This window comes from Crocuta crocuta, unplaced genomic scaffold (genome assembly GCF_008692635.1).
Source record: "Crocuta crocuta isolate KB4526 unplaced genomic scaffold, BGI_CrCroc_1.0 scaffold105, whole genome shotgun sequence".
Taxonomy (NCBI): domain Eukaryota; kingdom Metazoa; phylum Chordata; class Mammalia; order Carnivora; family Hyaenidae; genus Crocuta; species Crocuta crocuta.
Window position 1 is genome coordinate 1,312,746 of NW_027530499.1, and position 26,190 is coordinate 1,338,935.

A 26,190-nucleotide genomic window follows, 5' to 3' on the forward strand; every position below is an offset into this window, starting at 1 on the left:
TCCTGATAATATTGTTCCATATGTCTGAAAAAGCCTTTTTGTTTCCAAACTAATTAAATCCCATCTTTTTTTTTTTAACTTCTCAGTATTTCCCAGGCCTTTACATACCTTTGTTTCCCTATGGATCTTTTTTAAGCATTTCCCATTTTTCTGGAGAAATTCTATCTTTGCAGAATTGACCAATACTAAACAGAGTGTGTCAGTCACTTCACCCATGTGTTCTGTACTCAATGTTGTATAATTCTATTTGTAGGAAGATTTCTACAAGTATTACTTATTCCCATGTTGTATTCTGTTGCAGCAGCATATAGAGAAACCATTTGATATTTGCTAAATGCAGATTTAAATAGAGATTTCATTAGAAGAAAACTTGCAGCTTATTGCTTTCCTATTGACTTTGTATTTAACTTCAAATTAGGCAGATTGGTGAACTTGTGTGATGCTATGAGATAGTGAAATTCAATAACCTAAAATCATTTTTATTCTGCTGTTTTTCTTTAAAAATACTTAAAAATATCAGCTTATATATTTTTAAATGATCTGTGAAACTATGGCTTCATTAATTTACATCCTCTGACTTATAAGAACTGAATACCTTTATAAACAGGTTACATAGAAATAAATGTACTTACTTTTCAAGGTGAATAAAAATGTAGTTTGTGAGCCATGGAACAGTATTCTGACATGTTTTGAAAGTTTTTTAACAATCAAAGAAATTCCCAGTATAGCTTATGATATTCATGAGATGATGTCATGGGTCAGAGAAAATTCAAGAGGTGGAATCTGTCTTTATTGTCTTTAAGTCTCAGTTTAAAGCTGGAACAAAACCAATGGGCAATATAACCCTCTAAAGATAAAAATTGCCTGTGGGAAGACACTTTGGCCAAGATGTATATTGTTGCTTATGTAATGACAGACTGGACTCCAAATAGTCTGATGCTAAGTCTAGCTAAATGTATGATGATAGAATGAGAACTGGGACTATGGAAATCCTTGGAAATTAGTACAGTATCTGGCACATAGTTATTTCTTACAACCTTCAGACTTATACTCAGTTTTAGGTCCTTTCAAGGTACTTTAGTCCCTGTGGTTTTACCAAATGAGGTACGCAAGTATATACCTCTTGCGTTTTGGCTCCTTTGCATTAATGAACTAATTATTTTTCCTTGAGAGAGGAGTATCTAGGAAAGCATTGAATTTAATGAATGGCATGATAAAAATGGTGATTTCTGGTAGGAAGCATGGGTTGCTCCAGTAAGGGTGAGAGGAGGCAGAGGTAAGAACAGTAAAATTTTTGCTTGTGATCTTGTTTGTCCTTCAAGCCATTATTGCATCAAATATGTGACATATATATTTTATTATGTCCTTCATCCTGGTATTTATTTATTTTATAATTTATTTTTAAATTATTTTTTAAAAATAAACTTTACTTTTTAAGTGCAGTTTAGGTTCACAGCATAATGGAGCAGAAAGTACAGAGAGTTACAATATACTTGCTGTTCCATATACCCAACAGCCTCTGCTACTATCAACACCCCTCATCAAAGTGGTACAAGCATTACAGTTAATGAAGCTCTAATGACAAATTATTATCAAACAAAGATGATAATGTACATTAGGGTTCACTCTTGGTTTATCTTATGGGTTTTGACAAATACATAATGACATGTATCCAACATTATAGTATCACACAGAATAGGTTTATTACCCCAAAAGTCCTCTGTGCTTCATCTAGTCATTCCTTTTTTCCCCTAACTCTGGCAATACTGATATTTTTTACTGTCTCCATAGTTTTACCTTCTCCAGAATGTCATATAGTTGGAATCACGCAGTCAATAGCCTTTCTAGATTGTCTTCTTTGATAAATCTCCCTCATTCTTAACCTTATTCTATCCCTCAAATGAAACAACCAAACTCTTCCTAAGAATTAATATATAAAAGAAAGATTTTGAGATCATTTTTTAAAAAATAGTAAGTATGATTTGGACATGATAATAAGCTTTGAAAATAAAATAAAATGAGACAGAGAAAGTGTGGGCCTAAGAGAGATACTGATGGAGTGAGGTAAGAATGAGCAGGAAAAAGTGGGGACAAAAATATAAGTGTAAATGTGAACATAAATGGGAAAAGATGAGAGGGCAAGAGGTAGAGGTGTGGAGTGAATGTAGGTGGATTTTGGGGGAAGATTGAGAGTTTGTCAAAAGGTTTTATGCATAAAAAGCTGTTTATTATTTATTATTTTTTACTAATAAAGAGCTGAATTGTATTAAGTAGACACAATCTTTCTGAGTTTATTCATTCCTTCAACAAATATTTCCTGAGTGCTATTATGTGCTAAGCACTGTGGTAGTCACTAGGAATGAGTAAAGAATGTAATCATGACTCCTGCCCTCATGGAGTCTAAAACTTATTCTGTTTGCCTCCCTTATCTGTCATCTTCCTCTTCCCCCAGATTCTCTTCCTTGCTTTGTGTACTGCCAGCAGTATCCTCTAGGCTTGCAAACAGGCTTCTGGTTGCCTTTAGTCATGGGAGTCATCAGAGGAGATGAGGCAGCATGAAGAAAAAGAAATAAGGGTATGAATTTCCTGATCCTTTCCTCAGCTGTGTTCTTTTAATGCATTTCTTCATGGCTACAGTGTCTATAGTTGCTTTGGGAACCAGAGCCCACTCCATATCTCCAGCTCTTTCTGGTTTTGGTGACATTATTATCTCCTACTCCTTGTTCATTCTGGCTTAAGGGTGGGAATGACTTCTTATTATCACTAGTCTACAAATGCCTCCGTTTCTTATTTTGGTTCCTTTAAACTTGCTCATAGATACTCAACTTGTGCCTTTAGTAAACTCTTTTGAACCATATGAGTTGGATCCTGTTTCCACTTAGATTTCTGACTGACCCAGTGGCGAAATTAGAGAAACTCATATGTAAATAATGTAAGACTGTTACATTATGGTGTAGGATTATGATGAAAAATATCCCAAATATTTAGATAGAGAATAATGAGTGCCAGTTACATAAAGTAATCAACTTTCCTCTTTAGAGGGTGATATTTAAGTTGAGGCCAGAGGATAAGTGGGAGCTAACATGGAAAGAACTGGGAAGAGTGTTTCCTATAGAGGGAACAGCTAGTGTAAAGGCCAAGAGATAACAAAGAACTTGGTATCCTATAGGCCAGAATTTGGTTCTAATGCCCCTTGAGGAAAATTTGGCTAAAACACTATGTGAACAGACTGAGAGGGGATATCAGCTTGAGTGGCAATGTCCTGATCAGTATCTAGTGATAGATAATAAAGTTCTTGGACAGGCAAAAATCCAACAGAGAATCATGTTCTTGTTAAGATGCTAAGCTCTAGTGGGCTGTGAAAGCTGAGTAGATGCTCAGGTATTAATTTGAAATTGCTGGGATTATGGTGGGATGCAATAAGGATCCATATCATATGATTATGTACTCTAAAAGATTTAAAATATGTGGGGTGCCTGGGTGGCTCAAGGTTTCTGGGTTTGAGCTTAACATTAGGCTCTCTCCTGTCAGCAGGGAGCCCTCTGTTCCCTCTCTGCCCCTCACCCCTGCTTAGGCCATCTCTCTCTCTCTCTCTCAAAAAAAAAAAAAATAAATAAACATGTTTAAAAAAAAAGTGTTTCCAAAATTAACATTAAAAAAGTGTTTTAAAAGAATTAACACATGTAGAGATGTTACTTTTAAATTTGGTTTACTTTCATTCATGGTAGGTTAATCTTTAGGTACAGGTAGATCTCTTCATAGCATGCTTTTTTTTCATAATTATGACACTTCATAGAAAGGATATCAAGTGAGCAACAGACGTTCTTGACAGGCTGTGTGTCTTTATCTTCCCTTTTGTTTACTTATGTTGGGGGGAGATGGAGAGAAGAAGTAACATAGGAGTGGAAAAGATGAAGAAAATAAAGTATAAAAATAACAATTTCACTGTTGGATTCCACCTAGAATGAAAGGGACTTTAAGGATCAATTTACTAAACATATTTTAAGAATTCCAAAGCAAGCACATCTAACTTATTAAATAAGCCTGCCTGGGGAAATACCCCAAATTGTTTTTTTTCTCTATAAATCCATTTCTGTAATTTGTTTTACAATATGACCTTCCTTTGTTTGTAGTTTTAATGCAAATTATGGCATTTAAGAATTACTTAACTGCAGGAAAAAAGAGAATTATTTAACTGCAGGAATAAAAAAGAATTATTTAACTGCAAGATACACTAAAACCTTTGGCATTAAGCCAAAACATATTATTTTTATATTTATCAGAATCATGCTGATTACTCAGGACACTTTCAGGCATACTTGACACCTCAGTATGGGTCAATAGTAAAAACCAAGAACTTTTCAGGTTGATTTAATCATGTGCATTTAACTAATATCCTTAGGTTTGGAAACCTTTCTCAGATATCAGCCCAAATTCCTCCTAGATGAATTTTAAGTTCTTAAAATATATTTTCACTTATAGGCATATTTTGCTTAAAAATGGACCACATGACAATTTATTTTGTTTTTAGTCTATTATTATAATGCTTTTACTTAGATTTAAATAGAAATACATGTGTGTATGTTATTTCAAACCATTTTAAATTTTAAAAAAAACATGATTTTCACTATGTTCATTCCTTAAACCTCTTCTTATTAGCTGAATTTTTCATATTTACTAATATTTTTCTCATCCATACTCTAAACCTACTTTAAGCAAATTTATATAGCATGGTTTATCTCCAAGTGCTTTATAGCTATGTTTTGGGAGCTAGCTCACCACAACTGAAGTTAAATGATTAGTAACTCTGATAGAGATGCATTTATGCAAATTATAATTATAGAGTCTAGAAAGGACCCTGAGGTCTTACCACCCTAAGAAAAAAACCAAACAACACTCTTTAAAATAAATCATAATGTTCTAATCAAATATAATCAAAATCTCACTCCTGCCTCTATGCTCAATACTCCTTTATAAACATCATTGACAAGTGATTATATATATCATAGGATTTAAACCCTCAGAAATAGAATCATTAACTCTAGCAGTCATTATAGTGTGATATAAATCATCTTTCTCATTTGGGGGATGATTGCATGCTGTACATGACAGCTGGTGCTATCATGGTATCATTCTTTCAGAGAATACGAAAGTAATCAATTGGCTCACTATAACTATTATCATTATGATTTTTATACTGTTGTCTCATTATATCTTATCAGAATCTATATCCTATGCATGAACAGCAGATAACACCTTATCTTTTTATCCATGTTTTATGTATATCATTGTTGAATGATATTTAAGAATGACATTGGAAATTTAAGACATATGGGCAAAGAGACATGAAGCTCTTCTTTTTTACATAGAGAAGTTTCCTTTATGTTAAAATAGAAAAACTATATACATTACTGTTCATAGAAATCACTAGAAAGATAATTATAATTGGTTACTTCATCAATTCCCATCTGCCTGTTTCTTTTTTTAAGTGTTTGCCTATTGTTTGTTTGTTTGTTTGTTTGTTTTAATGAATAGCTACCAAGGAGCTTCCGGGAAAATGAAATCTCAGAAAATAAGTGATCCAAAAATAAGATATATCACATTTTAATAAACAATTGTATCTAAATATGGAAGAATATGTACTTACTTGCCAAGTGCAAAACATTCCATCTTAACAGTTGTTCCCTTAGCAGCTGTAACCATGAAAGGAAAATGGACCTCAATTTTCGGCTCATACTCTCCCATCACACCTGGGAAATAAAGAGCATTCTTTAAGCATAAAATGAATGTCACCAATTTCCTTCCAGTTCTGGAAATGTTACATTGAAAAGCACTGTGGTTTGGTTGTTAATGTCTGTTTGATGACTGCTAAATTTTTGATGCATTGAAGTAAGAAGAACTAAGAATACACTTTGACTCAGTCTGAAATCCTAGTCTTCCTTTAAGGATTGGATATCATGTATATTCAATACCATTTCAAATAATAATTATTGGAAATGTTAATCAACACAGCCAATTTAGTTACTGATTATATTCCAGGGGAAATAAATAACTATGAATATTTCCCATGATAAATAATTGTGTTTTTTTCTAAATAAGTAAAAGCTTTCTTTATCATTGACATATAAATGCTTATTCATTAAATCAACATATATTTATTGGAAGGCAGCTATGCTAGCCACTGACATATATTTATTGAATATCTATCACATACAAGCATTTTGTTAGACATTGTGGTCATTATAAAGATAAATAAGCAATAGACTGTGCCCCCAGTGCTTAGCAAGTGTATTCTTAGAGAATGAAACAACATATACTCAAGTATGGAAGAAGAGTTATAAATAAAAATGATTTTAAATCAAGATAAGAAGTGATGAGTGCCATGAGCAAGATATCCTTAAACTATTATGTATATTTGAAGCACTTATAAGAATAGTTAGGATTTCAATAAGTAGAGAAAAGATAGGAGAGAAAGCAAATGAAACTGTAAGAATAAAGACAAAATGATGGAAAACCACCAGAAGTAGGAATGTCAGTTTTTCTGGCATGTTTTGTATATGAAGAGAAATGATACTGGGCAAATTGGAAATATATATGAAGTACAAAAAGTAGAGGGCTTTGATGATCAAAGTAACACATTCAGACTTTAATCTGTATATAATTTGGACCACTTGGGTTTGAATAGGGGACTGGTATTTTGCTGAGATGTATATATTGAAACTGGAGCAGAGACCAGTACATCAATAACATTATTTCAATAATGTAAGAAAGAAGGAATAAAGGTCCACACTTGAATTACAGTGTGTGTGTGTGTGTGTGTGAGAGAGAGAGAGAGAGAGAGCGAAGAAGAGGCACTAGACAAAAAACAAAAAATTGAGCTCAGCACACTTTGAGGGACGTGCTGGAGATAAGGGTGTGGGTCTCTTCAATAATGACATGAAGGCTTTCAGCTTTGGGGCTGGGTGATGTGAATGAAAGGAAGAACATAGCTACAGTGGAAGAGCTGATGACTTTCATTTTAGGATTACTGAGTTTGATACCTGACGGATATTCAGAAGAAAGAATCTGACAAGAGAACACAATGAGAATGAAGCTTGGAATGAGTGTTCTGGACAAGTGATAGACATTTAATGTCATCATTTAGAGGTGGCAGTTGAAGCTATGAGATTGGTTAGAATGTTCACCTAACCAAAAACTTAGCTGAGGCCTGGTGAATTCCTGTGCTAGTGCTCTCAATCAGCCAAAGAGCTACTTTCCTACCTCAAATTTTAGGAGACACTTGTATATAAAGCAGCACAGAGAAGACAGTTATAATTTTTTTTTGCTGAGCAGCTTATGTGTGTTTGGGGATGTTTGTGTTTATGCACATGTGTGCACACCTAGGTCCATGTGCATGTATAGATAGTGCTGGGTGTAATCCCCTGTGTATGTGTGTGAGATGAGAAAGGACAAGACAGAAGAAAACTAGACAGAGTAAGAAAAGTGATAGAAGATATAAAGGCAAGATGCACTGGATGTACAAAGGGAGGAAAGGTTAATTTTGGCAAAGAAAATTTTTATGTATTTGTTACTTATCTATCTATCCTCCTCCTCCTCCTCCTCATCACCTGTCTATTATTAATCATCTATCATTCTTCTATCTATTGTTAATTTGATATGGGCCTTGAAGGAAGAAAGTGGCCCACTTTAGATGGAAACTGTTTAAATTCACTGAGGTCAAGATTACGTTTGCTTTTTTTTTTTTTTTTGCTAGCTTTTTGCAAACTGATCATAGACAAAATATCACTGATATTTGCACCAAAAAGATTGGCTTCTGGACATGGCTCTGCTAATGATTTAGACTGTTCCATCTCTGATAGGTCAGTGACTTTTGGGTCTCATTTTTCTAATCTATAAACTGAAGGAAGAAAAGAGAATTACCATTAATGCAATGTCTTACTTAAATAGCTTGATTCCTTTGATTGCTTTCTAGTCCAGTGTTCACTGAACCAAGAGCCTTATGTATAGCAAGTGAATTTAGTGATTAGTCTCGTTTTATCAAAATGAATGTTTAAGCACTTCTTCTCTATCTCTTTCTCAATACTGTTTCCTCTTCTACTTCTTTTCTATCCTATTCTCCTACCACCTTCTATAATACTTTCCAACTTCTTTTATTTCCTCACATCTTTTTTTCCTATGTCCTTCTGAATAGCATGATTTGACCTGCTAGTGATCCCTGGCTGAGTGTATTCAATCAGAAGCTTATCTTCAAGGCCTTCTTACTTGTAAGCTCCCATAAGAGGACTCCCAAGCATCCTGTTCAGTGTCTACCTTTGGCCCGCCTGAAGCAGTCCCTAAATTTAGCCTGTGTTCTCCCTATCCACCCTTAACATTGATTCTGTATTATTCTTGTTCTATGTCTACCTGTTAATTTGATTATTTGGTAATACATGGTTTCTCATGATGCTTATTAAACTTAATACCCTTACTCACATGGGTCCCTGTGAGTACTAGCAATTGCTGAGGAATTGTTGGGAGCCATTTCTGAGCTCATAGATTGAGAAAGAACTCCCTATGAGGTTAAGGTAAGTTGCATGGACTCTTGCCACTCAGATAATGACCGATATGCACCCCCAGCCAATTGTTTCTGCTTGGAGCACCGACCCCCAAGACATCTTTGTTGATCAGTATTAGGAGTGACTTATTCTGGCCTTGAATATGCTGATTGCACCCTGTGAAGGAACCTATTGAGGGACTTCTCCTTTTGTGATTATGGGAGCAAACATTGTGTTTCCTGAAAGTCCTGTTTTTCTTAATACTTCCCCTTAAGCAAACAAGCTATTGACCCCTGCTCACAAAGAACTAACTTCACCATTTTTAAAATTTTTTTAATGTTTTATTTATTTCTGAGAGACAGAGAGAGAGAGAGAGAGAGACGGCATGAGCAGGGGAGGGTCAGAGAGAGTGGGAGATACAGAATCTGAAAGAGACTCCAGGCTCTGAGCTGGCTGTCAGCACAGAGCCTGACATGGATCTCGAACCCACTAACCATGAGATCATGACCTGAATGGAAGCCGGACGCTTAACCAACTGAGCCACCCAGGCACCCCTAACCTCACCCTATTTATTGTCTTGTATGCTAAAGATATCTTCCTTCCCCATAGGATAAGCATCTAAATCCCCTACCTCAATCACTATTGATAAAGGTTATGCAGGAGTCTTCTACAAATCTATGTTCTGGGAAATTCTTACATATCAAAGAAGTTTGTCATCAGAAATCATTGTCTAAGGAAATTGTCAGAAGGCCACTTCTGTGCCGTCCCCCAAACACTTAATTATAAAATAAATTGAGCCCCAGTCAGAGCAGAGATGCCTGCCTGGTGACCAGAAAGATTCTTGTGGCTCTCATCCCTCCCTCGCTGACACCGTCCATCCTTCAGGGACCCCTGGACCTGCTGGAGCTGGCCTCCAGCAAGTGACGCCCGGAACAGGGACCTGAAGGTAATCTCTTTAAACTATGCCTTTCTCATTTCATTAGTCAGGACGGTAAAGATTCCACCATAGGGTACCTCAGAACCCCCTGCATAAGATAAGTAGGGTTAGTTGGTGGATAAGCAAAGAACTGTTTTCGAGAAGTTATGGGCCATAAAGAGTCTAAGGAAAGGAGACTCTTTATAGACATATTATGGGACATGCTAACGAAAAAAGGGGTAAAGGTATGTCCTCAACAAATAGCTCGATTTTTATGTTTTGTTCCATCAAACAATTGGGACTTCCCCATCCAGAACAGAGATGCCTGCCTGGTGACCAGAAAGATTCTAGTGGCTCTCTCATCCCTCCCTTGCCAACACCGTCCATCCTTCAGGGACCCCTGGACCTGTGGGAGCCGGCCTCCAGAAAGGAATGCAAAGTGTGGTGGTGGGGGGCAATGAAATCGAGGCTGAAATTAGAGAATATTTCTACATGATTATTTTTAGTAAACTGTTTTAAAAACTCTAAAAAAAAAAAAAAGAAGCCTGAATCTCCAAAGCTGTAGTAATCAGTTTTTTTTTCCACATCATATATAAAAATTCCCTTTAAAATCCATTTTTATACTAAAACTTTTGTTATAATTTTTATTAAAGTGGGCTCCATAATTGTACCACATTTCAGGCTCTTCAATACCTGAATTTGCCTCTGAATAATATCAAAGTATTGGTGACATTATTGGCTTATAGGAGCTAAACCCATGTATTATCTCTCTTCTTTTTCACATAATATTTGTGAACTGCAAAGAAGACATTCTTTTATAGCTTTAATCCTTAAGAATGACTCAGAGAGTCCGAATAACTCCTGTCTTTGGAGTAGTTGGGAAGTGATTTTGTCCAGGTAGGGCCTTCTGCTGTTTCTCAAATTATCCCATGTGGCCAAAGACATTGTTAAGCCTCACTCCAGGGCCCAAAATATTTGCTAATATCTCAACTAGATATGAAATATAAAATTGAAACGTTTGAATGAGAAGCTTCAAATTACATTATCTAATTTGAGTTGCACTATAAGATATAACTGGTTCTTTCTAATTTTACTCTTATGGTGAAGATACAAGGACAGATAAGAAAGCTCTTTAGATATGTCTTGCTCTTTAACAATTGATTACATTCAGCAATTATGTTTTGCCCTACATTTCATGGGATAATTATGTTAGAGCTAAAGTCTATGTTAGCATATGTAATTTACCCTCTTTTTTTTTAATGATGAGAGAGTTAAGAGTCAAAGAGGTCAGGTAATTGGCCGAAGGTCCTATAGAATGCTGTTGGCAGAACAGCAAAAATAGGAATTTTCTGACCTTAGGTCTTTAACAGCTATTTACTTGACATCACTCTGTTGAGGTATTTCAGTCACAGCCATTCAGGCATAACCACATGTACTACATCAATCATTGACTGTCTGCCATGGATATTTGGTTTATTTCAACCTCAGTTTTTATTATTTCAAGTCATATGTTAGGCTTAGCTTGTAATTTCTTTTGGTGGGTACGGTTTGATGATAAAAGGAAAGAGAAACAGTCCTATAAGATACCTAGTTAAATATCAAAATATTTGCCTGATCTTTTTATTCAAGGTAGTTTCTTTATTTTTATTTCATTTTATTTTTTTTCACTTATTTATTTGCTTTTTTCTCTCAGGAGACACTATACTGTGTCTTCATCTCTTTCCCCATACATTTCATTTCTTTGATAGTAGGCTGCCCTATTAGAATTACATGTCATTAGAAGACGACCCCAAATTACAAAGGTCTTCCAGCTGAGAGAACATTATTTTCCTTCTATGTCTTCATGGTTGTTGATTTTCTTATTTATTCCAATTATTTGAAAAGAGTTAGGGTGTTTTCCCATAAGTGAAATGTAATTTAAAACTGTTTCTTTAAGTGTGTTGCATATAGAGAACCAATGACATCCAAAAAAATCTGGAAAACGTACGAAAATTTCATTGTACATGTTTCAACTCCAAGGCTAGTGATAAATAATCTTTGAACGTGGGTCTACAGAGTCTGTGTTTTAATAGTGTTTGAGTTTCAATAGATGTTTCATTTGTAAATATCTTTTTTTAAGTGTCTTTAGCAATTTGAACATAAGTATATAAGTATTATGCTATGTAAGTGCCCTGGAAAGGAAATAAAAGTCCAAATAAACAACAACAGCAACATCAACACCAATAAATAATAGTGATAATGACAAAGATGAGATGGAAAGAAAGGAAATGACTAAATATTTCACACAGTGTCTATAGACATTGTGCTATGTGTGACACACATCAGTGTACTCATCTTTTTGGAACATATTGAATATCAACTTGTTATTTGTAGATTAGTGATGTAAATCCCAACCCCAGTTCTGGCTCTATTAAAACATTGAGGTAATCACAGACCCTCTCTGGGTCAAGTTTCTTATGTGCAATGAGAATGTTAATACTATAGATGATTTAGAAATCTAGAGGTATGTTAAGGAATATATGTTCCACATTCATGTGTTCCTCTTTACTTACTGTATTCAAATAAATTAAAAGTTATGATCTTTGAAAATGTTAATCATTTAGAAAAGTGTCCAGATGTCATCTTTTCAATTCCAAAATGAGTCCTAGCTGATAAGAAACAATTTCACAATCCTAAATAGACAACATATTGTTTTCTCTCTTCAAAAGATATATATTACCTGAATTTTTGTTTCTCAAGATGAATCATTGTTATGTAAATAAGGAGACTGATGAATCTCTTGACAGAAGGAAATAAATGATTTGTGTTATCTTCAAATAAATCTACCATTATGAATAGTATTTATCTAAGGAGGTTGAGAAGACCTAGAAGGGTTTATTATTAGAAGATATTTTTCATCACTATTACATATATTCTGAAAATCAGAGAGACCAATAGATTTTGTTCTGTTTCCCAAGCACCAAGAAAAAATTGATCAACGGGCTGCCTCATACTATAATTGCTTTCCACTGATTACTGAATTTTAAGACATATTTTCCTTCTCCTTTTCTTGACACTGTGATTTAGAGAAATATATGCATTTCTCTCCACCATAATCTGAAGGCTCAACCCATGTGCATCAATAACTTGGAAAAATAACTTACAAAAGTAAAGTCTAAAGAAAGCAACTATACATTTTTTTCTACATAAAACAATAAGCTCTCTAGCATTAAAACAATAGTCCAGATAGAGCAAATTTGAAAAGTTTAACAAGGGTTGAATATTAACTATGTTAAAAAGTTTTCCTTTTATTAAAAAAAGTTCTCCATGTTTAGGAAATTAAGGATGTTTGCTATTTTTTAATGTTTATTTATTTTATTTTGAGACAGAGAGAGAGCATGAGCAGGGGAGGAGCAGAGAGAGAGAGAGAGAGAGGAGAATCATAAGCAGTTTGCATGCTTGACCTGATAGGGGGCTTGACCTCACAACGGTGAGTTCATGACCTGCGCCAAAATCAAGTCAGAAGTTTAAACAACTAATCCGCCCAGGTGCCCCAGTGTGTTTCCTATTTTTATAAATGTTTATTTACAAATACAATTCCAGAAACTTTTCTGTAAATATATCTGCATAACCAAAAACATAAGTCTAATCTAAAACTCTTATACATAATTTTCTAAGTTTTCTTTGACTTTGTGCATGTGTATGTCTTTCTGTGTGTGCCTTTCAAATATGAAAACAAAAATGGTACCTGCTAAAAATTTTAGTAATTTTATTCTTATGAGATGCCACCAAAACCTATGAGTGTAATAAGAGATCAACTTTTGAATGAACTTGGGTCCTCATTTCTATAGCCGAAGACCCTTCTCAGAAAGCTGTTTGACTTGGCCCAGTAATAATGGGCAAAGTACTATGCTGACTTGAAAAGAAATTAAATAAAAATAAAAACATAATAATTGAACATTACATATTAATATCCAATTAAATGCCTTGAAGCTTTCTAGATAATTCAGTGGGAATCTTCCACTCTAATCAAAGTTGGGTTTTGTCAATTGTCATTTGGTTAGAAACTATATTTCCATATGATTTATTCAAATATTTATTTCTACTAGTGTATTTTTTCATTAAAAAGAGAAAGTAAAATGCCTCAGATATAGAGTGGACTTTCTTCCCTGCATTAAGCACATTAATCATAAGTTGCTATCTTCACAGTTCTTTCTATAAGTAAATAAAAGCAATAATATAGAAGTAAGATAAAGGTAAGACAAGACAAACCTAAGTTATGAGGAAGCAGTTTCAACACACACACTGTCTGGAAGGTAAGGACGATCTATTCAAATCAGAAGGTAAGACTAAGTCAATTGGAGAGTTAAAAAGCTATGTGTAAGTGCTGAATTGCATTATTGGGAAATCTATAAAGGAAATAGCCATATAATCCTGTTACTAAGATTCCCTAGGACTGTTAGGATTCAGCTACCTTAAAGTCCCAGTCCCTAAGAAGTCAGGCTATATTACAAACCCTAATCTTGGATTTTTTGAATCTCTCCTTTCTCTTACCGTGTCATATATTTCCTGAAAACAAAAGTCTCTTTTTTAGGTTCACTAGAGTGAACTTCTGTACCTTACAACTACCTAGGAAAACACATAAACTTTTATTTCTAGATTCCTTAACATTCTTCAGAGAAATTACTCCTTCCAGAAAAGGTTCTTACCCGTAGCTGTCTATTTATTCATACAGTAATCACTAAGAAGTTATGGGACTTAAATATCCTTGGAGGAATTAGTTCTGCCAGCTCATTTGATCTGCTGCCTGGTTGCATAACTCTTGGAGAAAATGTGACAAATGGGTTGTTTTAACTATTGTTAAAAGTTTATTTTTATGCTTTAATCTGAACAGATTGTTGTCTCACTTCAGTCTTCTTATTGAGAATGCCAGCATTCCTGCTGTTAGCTCTCAGATTTGAGATACTAAACATACCAGGTCCTGATTTGCTTTGTAAACAATTCACCACATATTTTATTTTATCAACTCTTATGGGTTTCAAAGGCTTTATGAATGATATGGTTCAAAAGATACATCTTTCCAGAGGGGTAATGTCAATTATCACTGTCTCATGATGGGGCTTTATGTGCATTAAAGAGTCTAGACGTAAAAAGAATAAACATTTTGAATACCTGCTGTAAGCCTGGTGCTGTAAGTGTATGTAACTATATTGTCATTTAAATCTTACAAACACAACAAAGTAGATATGACTATCTCCATTTTAATTAAGAGGCAACTGAGTATTTGAAAGGTTAAATAACTTGTTCAACATCACTGAGCTATTAAATGACATGTAAGGGCTACAAATCTAGGACTATACTAATTCTGAAGCCAACTTACCCTCCTTATTCTATGTTGTTCCCCAGGAAAAGTTGCCACTGTTTGCAAAGAGAGAAAAGGTAAATGCTGAAAGAAACTGCTTCCTTAGATAATAGAGCATGGGATCCAGTGCACAGAACTGCTATGAACAGTCCACTAGTTGTAGTAAGAGGTAAGATAGCATGAATGGATATAGATACAGGTAAAATGTTGTTTGCTGTTGGAAAAAATACATCAGATCGTAAATTTAAGGTAAAAATCTGTATTCAGAGTTATGTATCTGTTTATAACCATAGTCAGTTTCATATTTACAACCATGAAGTGAATGGGGGCAAAGGCTGAAGTTGGGGTTAGAGAGATGTGCCAAGTGAGTAGAGTATAATGGAGAGATTGGGGAAATGCAGAATGGAGCATATACAGTGAAAATATTTATAATGAGTGACTATATAATCTAAGCTAGAAAAGAAAGGTGCATGAGGACATCAGGGTGTGATGGGAAGAAATGGTGGCTTGCTCAAAGGATTACGGAGCCTGAGCGGCTGAAGACTTGTTTGAGTGGAAAGTGCTAAACAGACAGAAAAGAGGCTGTAGACAGAGAGCTGTTACTAAAAATTGAGGTTTTGATGAAGGCAGAATCATTGGTAATCGCAAAATTCAGGTTATTACTTTTGTAATAGGTGGTGAAGGTGAGATGGAGTGCAAGTTCAAGGGAGACAAGGAGGTTAAGAAACAGAGTGGTCAGGATGTTGAATGGATCATTGCTCTAAATATGGATGTTACTCAGACAGAGTAACATCCGTAAAGGAGGAACTCCTTAAACTATGAGGATGAAACATTAAGCAATAGAGTTCATTGCAACTGCTGAAAGCATGCCATGATCCTTTCTCTTTATTTACTGATGTTTACATTTCTTCATTTTCCACTTAAAGACTTCAATGTTCTAGTCCTAAATTATCTTTTCAACTTTACCTTTTCTCCACTCCTTCATGCATTGACTATTCTATGTAACAAAAGCGCTTGCTATATTCAAAATATACTTTACTTGTAAGTGGTTATGAGCCTTCCACATGCTGTGTGTTCTTATCTAAAAATACCTTAGTATCATCCCATGCATACTAAAGTTTTGCTATCAGTAAACTTCACTTCACACTCCATCTCAGAAGACAATGACAGCAATGGTGATGACAAAGAAATGAAAAGGAAGAAAAAGAAGAGAAAGTGGAGAGGAAGGAGAAAGAGAAAAAACAAAGAGAAAGAGGAAGAAGAGAAGGAGGAGGAGGAGAAGAAGAAGGAGGGAGGGAGGGAGAGAGAGAGAGAAGACACAGAAGACGAAGACGAAGACGAAGACGAAGAAGAAGAAGGAGGAGGAGGAGGAGGAGGAGGAGGAGGAGGAAGAGGAGAAGGGAGAAAAAACCTCCTAGTAAAACAAAAACTGTTGGGAGCCATTCTGAGCTCACTTGTTTTCCTCCATACTTTCCCTTGAGCTATGAACAGGCTAATGACCCATACTCATAAAAGATTGACCTTTATGTGTACAATTCTGTTTCTACCATTGTATTAGTCTTGTATGAGGTTCATACAGCTCAACATGTAAATCAGCTAACCAAAAATGTCTCTCATGCCCTAGCTATTAAAGAAATCATAGACAAAAAAACTAGACACAAAGGTAAATGTACTTGGAGAGGCTAAGGTATGGTTGACTCTCTGGTGCCATAAAGAATATAACTGGAAAATTAAATCTTGCCTGGAGACAAAGAGCTTAACTTAGAGAGAAGGAACAGATAAGGGCAGGACATAAGTTACCACATATACCTTTGCTAACTGGTGATGTATAGCAGTCCCTTCCCTAAGGCCTACATTCCACAAACACCTTCCCTTACACTGGCAGCTGTGATGAGGATGGATAAGAGTATCTACAAACCTATGACTTACTCTTAGCGTTATTAAAATGTGTATGTTATCCTGTTTTTCACTAAGAACACCTTGTTATTTTCTTAGTTACTCAATCTCACTCTAATTGGGGTAGTTCTGCAAGAATATTTCTGTACAACCTGTTTCTGTACAGTTTCCAAAACATCTTATCACAGAGAACTACCCATTGTGAAAACTCCATTTTCTGATACCATGTTAATAAATAACATAAATAATAAATAAAGACACCAAAACCAACAGGGCAGAGATGCTTGCCTGGAGATCAGAAAGAATCTCAGGGCTCTCTCACACCCTTGCCTCACTGACACCGTCCATCCTTCAGGGACCCCTGGACCTGGCCGGAGCTGGACTCCAGCAACAAACAACTTCTGCAAAATAGCCCGAGCAAGAAACTTTGTCCTGTATTTATGGATTACCATGGTGTCTTATTTCTTTTGATAATAATTATGTTCTACCATGTATTATAGTTATTTATATACAGCTATTCCAATTGTCTTACTAGTTGAAAGCATCATTGTCAAATCTGAATTCTCCTATCTGGCTCTAGTCTGTCTTTCTGATGTCTTTGTAACATGTCCTTTGAATTCCCAGGTTGTTATAAGCACACTTACCTTTTTGTACAATTGTTTATAACTCCTCATGCTAACTGCTGATCTAAAAGCAATGTTCATTTTCCCATACAATATTCATTTGGCTTTCATTACTCAATAGAATAGAGCTGTGACATACTGTCACTCCAGTCTTTTCTCCAAGAAGCCATTCAAGATTCCAGATAAACACTTGAATCTGTTGGTTTGTCCTTCCTACTACTACTACCAGAGCTATTGTGCTGAAGCCAAACAAGTAAGTAAACAAAGAACAACAAATATAAGAAATATTATATATTTAATGCTAACTCTCTGCTTCAAAGACTCTGCTTACTCAATGGTGATTTAAAATAAGATTTGAACCCTCTAGCAATGCATTGAAAGACCTTACTAATTTGGGCTTTTCCTCTCCAGGTAGTCTTGTATTTAGTAACCGTTCTCACAAATCTCACTTTGTAGCCACACAATACTTTTCTCCACTTCTCAAAGTAACAATGCCACTTTACAACCACATGCTTTTGTCTTTTTCTGTAATTCATTTAACTTTTCCCTCTATTTAATAAACTAACATTCAGCTTTTAAAATCATTCCCCAATTTCATCTCCCCATCTTTAGAAGAATTAATTTCACTCTATTGTTTTCACAGTGCACAGTTCAAACCATTATTTTAGTGTATATCTCATTGTACTTTAATGATGTTTACTTCCCTATATTCCTCACTGCATTGTGGTTTCTAGCAATGAGGATATGAAGTTTGTTGTTTTGTATATGTAATGCCACTGCATAAACTGACTAACTTCTATCTGGCTACATGTTATTCTTTGGATGAGCGTGGGTTCCATGGTTGACAGTGTCTCCTATTGAATGCTTGACTTCATTTTCCTACTAAAATTTTGATTTACTATCTTGGACTGGTTCTCACAAACATTTCCTTATTCCTCGTTTAAAGCTTGAGAGTGTCTCAGGAGCAAACCAAGGGATTTCCTCATAATCTTTCCAGGATTTCTTGTTCATGTCTTTTCTGGTTTCTTTCCATAGATATAATTTTATTCAAATCTTTGACCTTAATCTCTGGTATATTTGGCCCTTGATTCTTGTATCTTTTCCATCCAACCCATTTTGTACACGACTCCAGCTTAGTCTTCATAAAATAATATTTTCATCATTCATTTTCTTCTCTTAAAAACTTAATGATTCCCCATTACCTTATTGATAAAATTCAAACTCCTTATTTTGTCATGTTAAAGCCTTCAAAATTTGCTCCAAACCTAATTTTTCAACATTAGCTTTCACTTGACCATAATAAGCCCACTGCTCTGGTTAGACTGTCTCCAAAATGGCATTTATTTATTCCTGTGTTATATTGAAGTTATCAACCTATATATCCATTAAAATATTCTCCATTGAGAAAGCTGGATTAAGTTTCTTTCCTCAAGGTTACCTTCCACAACCACAGTACCCCACAATGATGGCTCCATCCTCTAGATTCTTATAATGTTTAGTGGTTACGTTTCCTGTGTCTCTAATGAGATAGATAATGTATTGGTGGATAGAGCCATGCCTTACACTTAGTTTTGACTTATATAACTCAGATTATTGCAGGCTTATGCACATAAATGGTCCTAATTTACTACAAGCCAAGTGACAAGGGCTAGTTATTGAGTATGAACTATACATACAGCATTGAAAATTCAAATTCATTTAAGAATTTTTCATTACTCAAGAATGGGAAAACATCATAATCCAGAATTTCCCCCAAATCCTTATAGGTAATTTCAGATTTTAATATCATTTGTATAGATATATAAATGAAAGATACAATATTTATAAATGATTAACCCATTAATATATTGTAATACTGTTCTTTCTTTGTCACTAAAAAAAAAAATCTTAGATCTTTAATACTGATGAAGTGGAAATTCTGAAGCCTGTTAATGATGATGAATAAACCACAATGTATTTGAGTTTTTATGTCTTTCACAAAAGAATTTTTCTTGGCAAACCAGAACAAAAGGACTACATTAGTACATTTCCTTATTATTTTTCTTTGTTGAACATATTATCAATTATTAAGCCAAAATAAAGGACAAAAAGAATTTGACCACAAAGTAAATATAATTATTGAATATAACTGTTCACATTAAAAAGCAACAGCAACTAGGAACTGGCATTTAATAGACTCTAAAAGATACACTCTTGATAAAAGAAGGGAGTGGATCAGAAAACAATATGTAATGGACAGGATGTCTTCCTGTGCAAATTTTCCTAGTTTTGCTTGGGTGTGGGTAAATGCTTCCAGAAAAGAACCAGAAGCAGAGCTTTACTTATAGTGTTTGTTGCAAACATGCTAGTTATATACATGTTGAATTTCTAACACTGAAAAGTCTTTGGAAAACTGATTTTTGTTTGTTTGTTTTCTTTTTATTTGTTTGTTTTTATTTTTTGTTGACTTTTTTGTTTATTTTATTATTCATCATGATAAGGGTACTCTCTAATCCCCACCACCTATTTCACCCACCTCCCCTCCGGTAACCATCAGGTCTCTATCATTAAGTGTCTGTTTCTTGGTTCTTTGTCTCTCTTTTTTCCCTTTGACTCATTTGTTTTGTTTCTTAAATTTCACATCAAGTGATAACATATTGTATTTGTCTTTCTCTGATTGACTTATTTTACTTAGGATTATACTCTCTAGCTCTATCAATGTTGTTGCAAATGGCAAAATTTCATTCTTTTTTCTTTGGCTGAGTAATATTCCTACCTCTCTCTTTTTCTCTCTCTATATCACATCCTCTTTAGGCATTCATCTATTGATGGACAGTTACAAATTTTAAATCACACCTCAACTTATTCTAGCACAACAAATCTGTTTGTTCTCAGGCTTAAATTGGTTTAGTGAAATCATGGTTTGGGGACGTAAGCAATTCAATGATAGATGCAAATATGATCTGTAAGGTGTTTTTTTTAATAGTTTATTGTCAAGTTGGTTTCCATATAACACCCAGTGCTCATTCCCACAAGTGCCCTCCTCCATACCCATCTCCCCTCTTCCTCTCCTCCCCACCCTCATCAGTCCTCAGTCTGTAATCAGCATTCAAGAGTCTCTCTCTCATGGTTTATTTCTAGTTGTATTATGTTTTTTTTTATATTGCTGGTCACTGGATTTGTGAATAATTTTTGTAGGTTATAACCCACTCTAACCTTTATTTTTATCACCTTTATAAGGTTTCTAAAGTTGTAGAGTTAAATTTAAATCTAAAATTACAATTATATAGAAATTTACCCAAAGGGTACAGGAGTGATGATTCATAGGGGCACATGGACCCCAGTGTTTATAGCAGTGGTATCAACAGTAGCCAAATTATCGAAAAAGCCCAAATGTCCATCAACTGATGAATGGATAAAGAAGATATGGTTTATATATACAGTGGAAAACTACTTGGCAATAAGAATGAAATCTTGCCATTTGCAACAACGTGGATGGAATTGGAGGGTATTATGCTAAGTGAAATAAGTCAGTCAGAAAAAGACAGATATCATATGTTTTTACTCGTATGTGGAATTTGAGAAACTTAACAGAAGACTACGGGGGAAGAGAAGGGGAAAAATAGTTTCAAACAGAGAGGAAGGCAAACCATAAGAGATTATTAAATAAGGAGAACAAAATGAGGGTTGATGAGGGGGTGGGGGAGGCATGGAGATGGGCATTGAGGAGAGCACTTGGGATAAGCACTGGATATTGTATGTAAGTGAGGAATGATGGGAATCTACTTCTGAAACAAAGAGCACGCTGCATACACTGTATGTTAGCTACCTTGACAATGAATTGTATTTAGAGGACAAAAATTAAAAAATAATACAATTACAATTAGATGTCTAGTATTACATTTCATGTCATGCATTAATCACTGTTGGATGTGTAAGGATAATATAGTAATGAAAATAATACTCAGTCCTTCTTTGGGGTTTACCATATACCAGGTACATCTCCAAGTCCCTTAGATATGTCGATTGTAATTCTTAGAACCCTTTGAATTGGTCTAGTAATTTCTTCATTTTACCTCTGAGAAAACTAAATTAGAAACATTAAAACTTGTCCAAAGTCATGATTATTAAACACTACAGGCAGAATTTGAATTCAGGAAGTCTGATTCCAGAGTCCATGATGTTCTCCACAATTCTATATAATGAATGAATTGTATTACATGTGTTCTGTAGTAAATCAGTGCCAAAGACTTGGAAGCCGAAGATGTTTTTCCATAGAGAAATGTCTAGTTCATAATAAGTCATCTATAGTACTAATATAGCTCTTTGGATTTCAGGATCCTAGAAGCAAGGATTCTTATGGTTAAGAGGGAGGAGAAAATAAATCACCTCTCCTCTCCACATATGCTTTCTTCATAGATGCAGAGCCAGCCTCAGACAAAAACTTGAAATTTTTTTTTTCATATTCTGTTTTTCTAATTACTTTTATTTCCTTGCTCCTTTACATGTTTTTCCATCTGTCTTTAATGCCAGCCCAGAAATGGGGCAATTTACAAACTCCTTTTTTTTCTTAACACTGCACTCAAATACCAACTCCACTCTGTAGTTTCCTGATGCCCTGTGGAGCTGGCTCCTATTCTCTTTGCACCTCTGACTCATGATATCTCTTTATTTTACTGTTCACACATTGTGGTGTTACTTAACAAAACTATCCCCTTGCCTATCTTCCCTATTAAATGATGAGTTCTTTGAGGATCAAAGGCTATATTATTCATCTTGAAACCCAAGAATTAAAAAAAAACTGCCAACTAATCTTTACAATCTCAAGGCAGATATAATCCCTATCATATGAATCAAGCAACAAAGATTGAAAGGGTGGGTCACGTAATTAAAATGAGGCAGTACTGGGATTACAAAATAATTAAGTCTGCCTCAAAAGCTTTCTGCCTGATCCTATATATATATATTTGGGTCCTCACAATACACACACACACATGCACATATAAGTGATACTAAATTCCTTTCTATTATCCTTCATAGTCTTATCCAACTCTCTTCCCTTATAACCCATACTCCTTTTTTCTCTGGAAAATTGTGACAGTAAGATGTTAAAAATAAAAAGAAGTGATTTGACTCATACATGCTCTATAGTAAAAATTACTGGATCACCTGGGTGGCACAGTCGGTTAAACATCCAGCTCTTGATTTCAGCTCAGGTCATGATCCCACAGTTTGTGAGTACAAGCCCCATATCGGTCTCTATGCTGTCAGTGCAGAGCCTGCGTGGGATTCTCTCTCTCTCTCTGCTTCCCTCCCGCCTTCTCCCTCTTTCTCAAAATAAATTTAAAAAAAAAACAACACATTGCAGTGTCTTTAAAAATAAAGTAGGGTGCCTGGGTGGCTCAGTTGGTTAAGCATCCAACTTCAGCTCAGGTCATGATNAAAAAAAAAAAACAACACATTGCAGTGTCTTTAAAAATAAAGTAGGGGTGCCTGGGTGGCTCAGTTGGTTAAGCGTCCAACTTCAGCTCAGGTCATGATCTCATGGTTAGTGGGTTCCAGCCCTGCACCAGGCTCTGTGCTGACAGCTAGCTCAGAGCCTGGATCCTGCTTCGGATTCTGTGTCTCCCTCTCTCTCTGACTCTCCCCTGCTCACGCTGTCTCTCTCTCTCAGAAATAAATAAAACATTAAAAAAAAAATAAAACAAAGAAAAACTTTACAAGGTTTAAAGTGAAAAGATAGAAAAAACATTTGTAGAAAAAATATATATGCAAATATTAACAAAAAAAGAAGTTGATGCCGTTCTATTATATCATGCAAGATATTAAATGCATTTCTAAGAATAGAGAGAATGACCACATTCTGATAATAGGTTTAATTCTTCAAGAAGATATGGCAAAGCATCTTCCCACAGTCCACTATGGACAGGACCAGGCTACTCATTCCTCTTCCATTCCAGATGGGATCTTCTCCTAGTCTCTTATTCCTATCCTTCCTAAGGCAGCATTCTCTCAACCCCTTTCCTTAGGGCTATAATGGCTCCATAGTGGTACAGAGAGGATAATTTATAAGAAGAAAGAAGGAAGGAAGGAAGGAAGGAAGGAAGGAAGGAAGGAAGGAAGGAAGAAAAAGAAAGAAAGAAAGAAAGAAAGAGAAGGGAGGGAAGGAGGAGGGAAGGAAGGAAGGAAGGAAGGAAAGAAGGGAGAAAGAAAGGAAGGGAGGAGGGATGGAGGAAAGAGAGAAAGAGGGAAAGAAAGAACAGACGAAGTGGTCCCTGGTCCTTTTCCCATCCTTGGAGTTGGAAAGTACAACAGAGAGAAGATTAATTGAAGAACTAACTTGAGAAAGTGAGTGGGAATAGNAAGAAAGGAAGGGATGGAGGGATGGAGGAAAGAGAGAAAGAGGGAAAGAAAGAACAGACGAAGTGGTCCCTGGTCCTTTTCCCATCCTTGGAGTTGGAAAGTACAACAGAGAGAAGATTAATTGAAGAACTAACTTGAGAAAGTGAGTGGGAATAGATTCAGAATGCATGCAGAAAGATGGGTCCTTGTTAGAGAATTCATCAGTTGTCACATTGAAGAGAACCGTAAAAAGAGTGTAGATCCAGGTAACCTAATATTTGGTGGCAGGAAATCTGATAGCATCTTTTTTTGTTGAAGTATAATTAACATACAGTGTTGTATTAGTTTCAGGTTATAATACAATGATTCAACAATCTACACATTTCTCAGTGCTCATCAAAATAAGTGTACTCAATCTTTACCTATTTCACCCATTCCTTTACCCATTTATTTTAAATGAGCTACAGGCAAAGTCATAAATAGAATTTATATGTGAACAACAGGTTTATTTTAAGACAAGAATTGTGTCAACAAGAAAATTATACACAGCTTCATTAATTTACTACTAAATAATACAGATCCCATGAGCAATGGAAAGATATAAAAAATAGCATGCCTTTGAAGACTGGTAGGCAAAATAATAACTCCCACCCCAATTCTAATTTCTAGAAAATTTAAATGTTACTTTATATGGTAAAAAGACTTTGAAGATGTGACTAAACTAGGGATCTTGATATGGAGACATTACCCTTGATTAGCCTTGATCCTTCTGGATGATTAGTATCAGCCCTAAATTAGTCACCTGGAGCCCTCATAAAGGAAGACAGAGAGATCTGAACACAGAAGAGGAAAAGGCAATGTGACGATAGAAGCAAAAATTAGAGTGATGTGCTTTGAAGATGGAGGAAAGGCCAGCAACTAAGGAGTGTAACGAATTTAGCTCTAGAAATGAGAAGGAAAAGGATTCTCTCTAGAGCCTCCAGAGGAAAGGTAGCCCTGCCTTCAAAGGAAGGCACTTGATTTAGGTCAAATGAAACTTTAATCTTCAGATTTTAAACTTCTGACCTCTGGAATTTAAGAGAATAAATGTGTGTTGTTTTAAACTACCAAGGTTGTGGTATTTTGTTACAATGACCATAATGCAAAAACAAAATGGAAATCTGGAGAAAAGTATTTTTACTTGTCTTGTACAATATTTGTGATTATTGAAGCAGTGTCAGAACTGGCTTATTCCTGCTTGGAAGAATTGTTGTGTCCATCTCTTCATTTATTGGTAGCTTGAACTTTTTGTTCAGAATTTTCAACTTATGGATAGTCCCTAGGGGACTTGAAAGCTTTTGACAAGAACACTCCTACTCAAGTATGAAGTGTGTGAAGGAAGCTGAATAATAGTAAGACTTTATGTCAAGTTCTGCAAGAGTATAGAAACTTATTTGGTTTTAATTAATTTTTTATTAATTTTGCTATGTGTCCCTCTGGGAAGCTTATCATCTTGATATGAATGAAACAAACACATCAAGAAATCATTGGATAATTTAAAACAATGCAGATGGAGTTACACTGTATTATGCTAAGGGAAACAATACAGTCAGCAAATGACAAATACCATATGATTTCACTCATATGTGGAATTTAAGAAAAAAACAGATGAATATAGGAGAAGGGAGAAAAAAGGAGGAGGCAAACCATAAGAGTGTCTTAACTATAAAGACCAAACTGAGGGCTGATGAAGGGGAGGTGGGTGGTGGATGGGCTAAATGGGTAATAGATATTAAGGAGGGCACTTGCTGTGATGAACACTGGGTATTATATGTAAGTCATAAATCACTAAATTGTACTCCTGAAGCCAATATTACATTATATATTAACTATCTAGAATTTAATTGAAAACCTGAAACAAAAATAAATAAATAAGTGCATAAATACATAAATATATCAGGGCAAAAAATTATTGGATGATTTCTGAATAAAATGAATATTTGGTTTCCTCAGATGTCTTTGACAATCAGTCATTCCAGACATTTCAATTTCTCTTCAAACAGACTTATAAAAACAATCTGAATTTTTTATCTATAGAAATAAGAGTTTTTTAACATTTCTATATTTAAATTCAAGTGAGTTAACATATAGTGTAGTAATGGTTTCAGGAGTAGAACCAAGTGAATCATCACTTACATATATCACCCAGTGCTCATCTCAACATGCCCTCCTCAGTGTTTGTCACCCATTTATCTCATCCAACCATCCACCTCTCCTCCAGCAACTCTTAGGTTCTCTGTATTTAAGAGTTTCTAATGGTTTACCTGCCTCCATGTTTTTATCTTATTTTTCCTTCACTCCCCCTATGTTATGTTTGTTTTTCAAATTCCACAAATAAGTGAAATCATATATTTGTCTTCATTTGACTGACTTATTTTGCTTAGAATAATATGCTCTACTTCCATTCATGTTGTTGCAAATGGCAAGATTTCATTTGTTTTGATTGCCAAGTAGTAGTCCAGTGTGTGTGTGTGTGTGTGTGTGTGTGTGTGTGTGTGTGTGTACATACGTATAGGACAT

General features: G+C 35.1%; 1 protein-coding gene across 1 annotated transcript in view; it reads right to left on the reverse strand.

Annotated features, from left to right (window-relative positions):
• CNTN5 (contactin 5) overlaps nucleotides 1-26,190 on the reverse strand; it is a 433,319-nt gene that overhangs the window by 326,783 nt on the left and 80,346 nt on the right. The window contains exon 4 of the mRNA XM_077766718.1: nucleotides 5,648-5,750. Coding sequence (XP_077622844.1) covers nucleotides 5,648-5,750 — 103 coding nt within the window. The remainder of the gene's footprint in view (nucleotides 1-5,647; nucleotides 5,751-26,190) is intronic.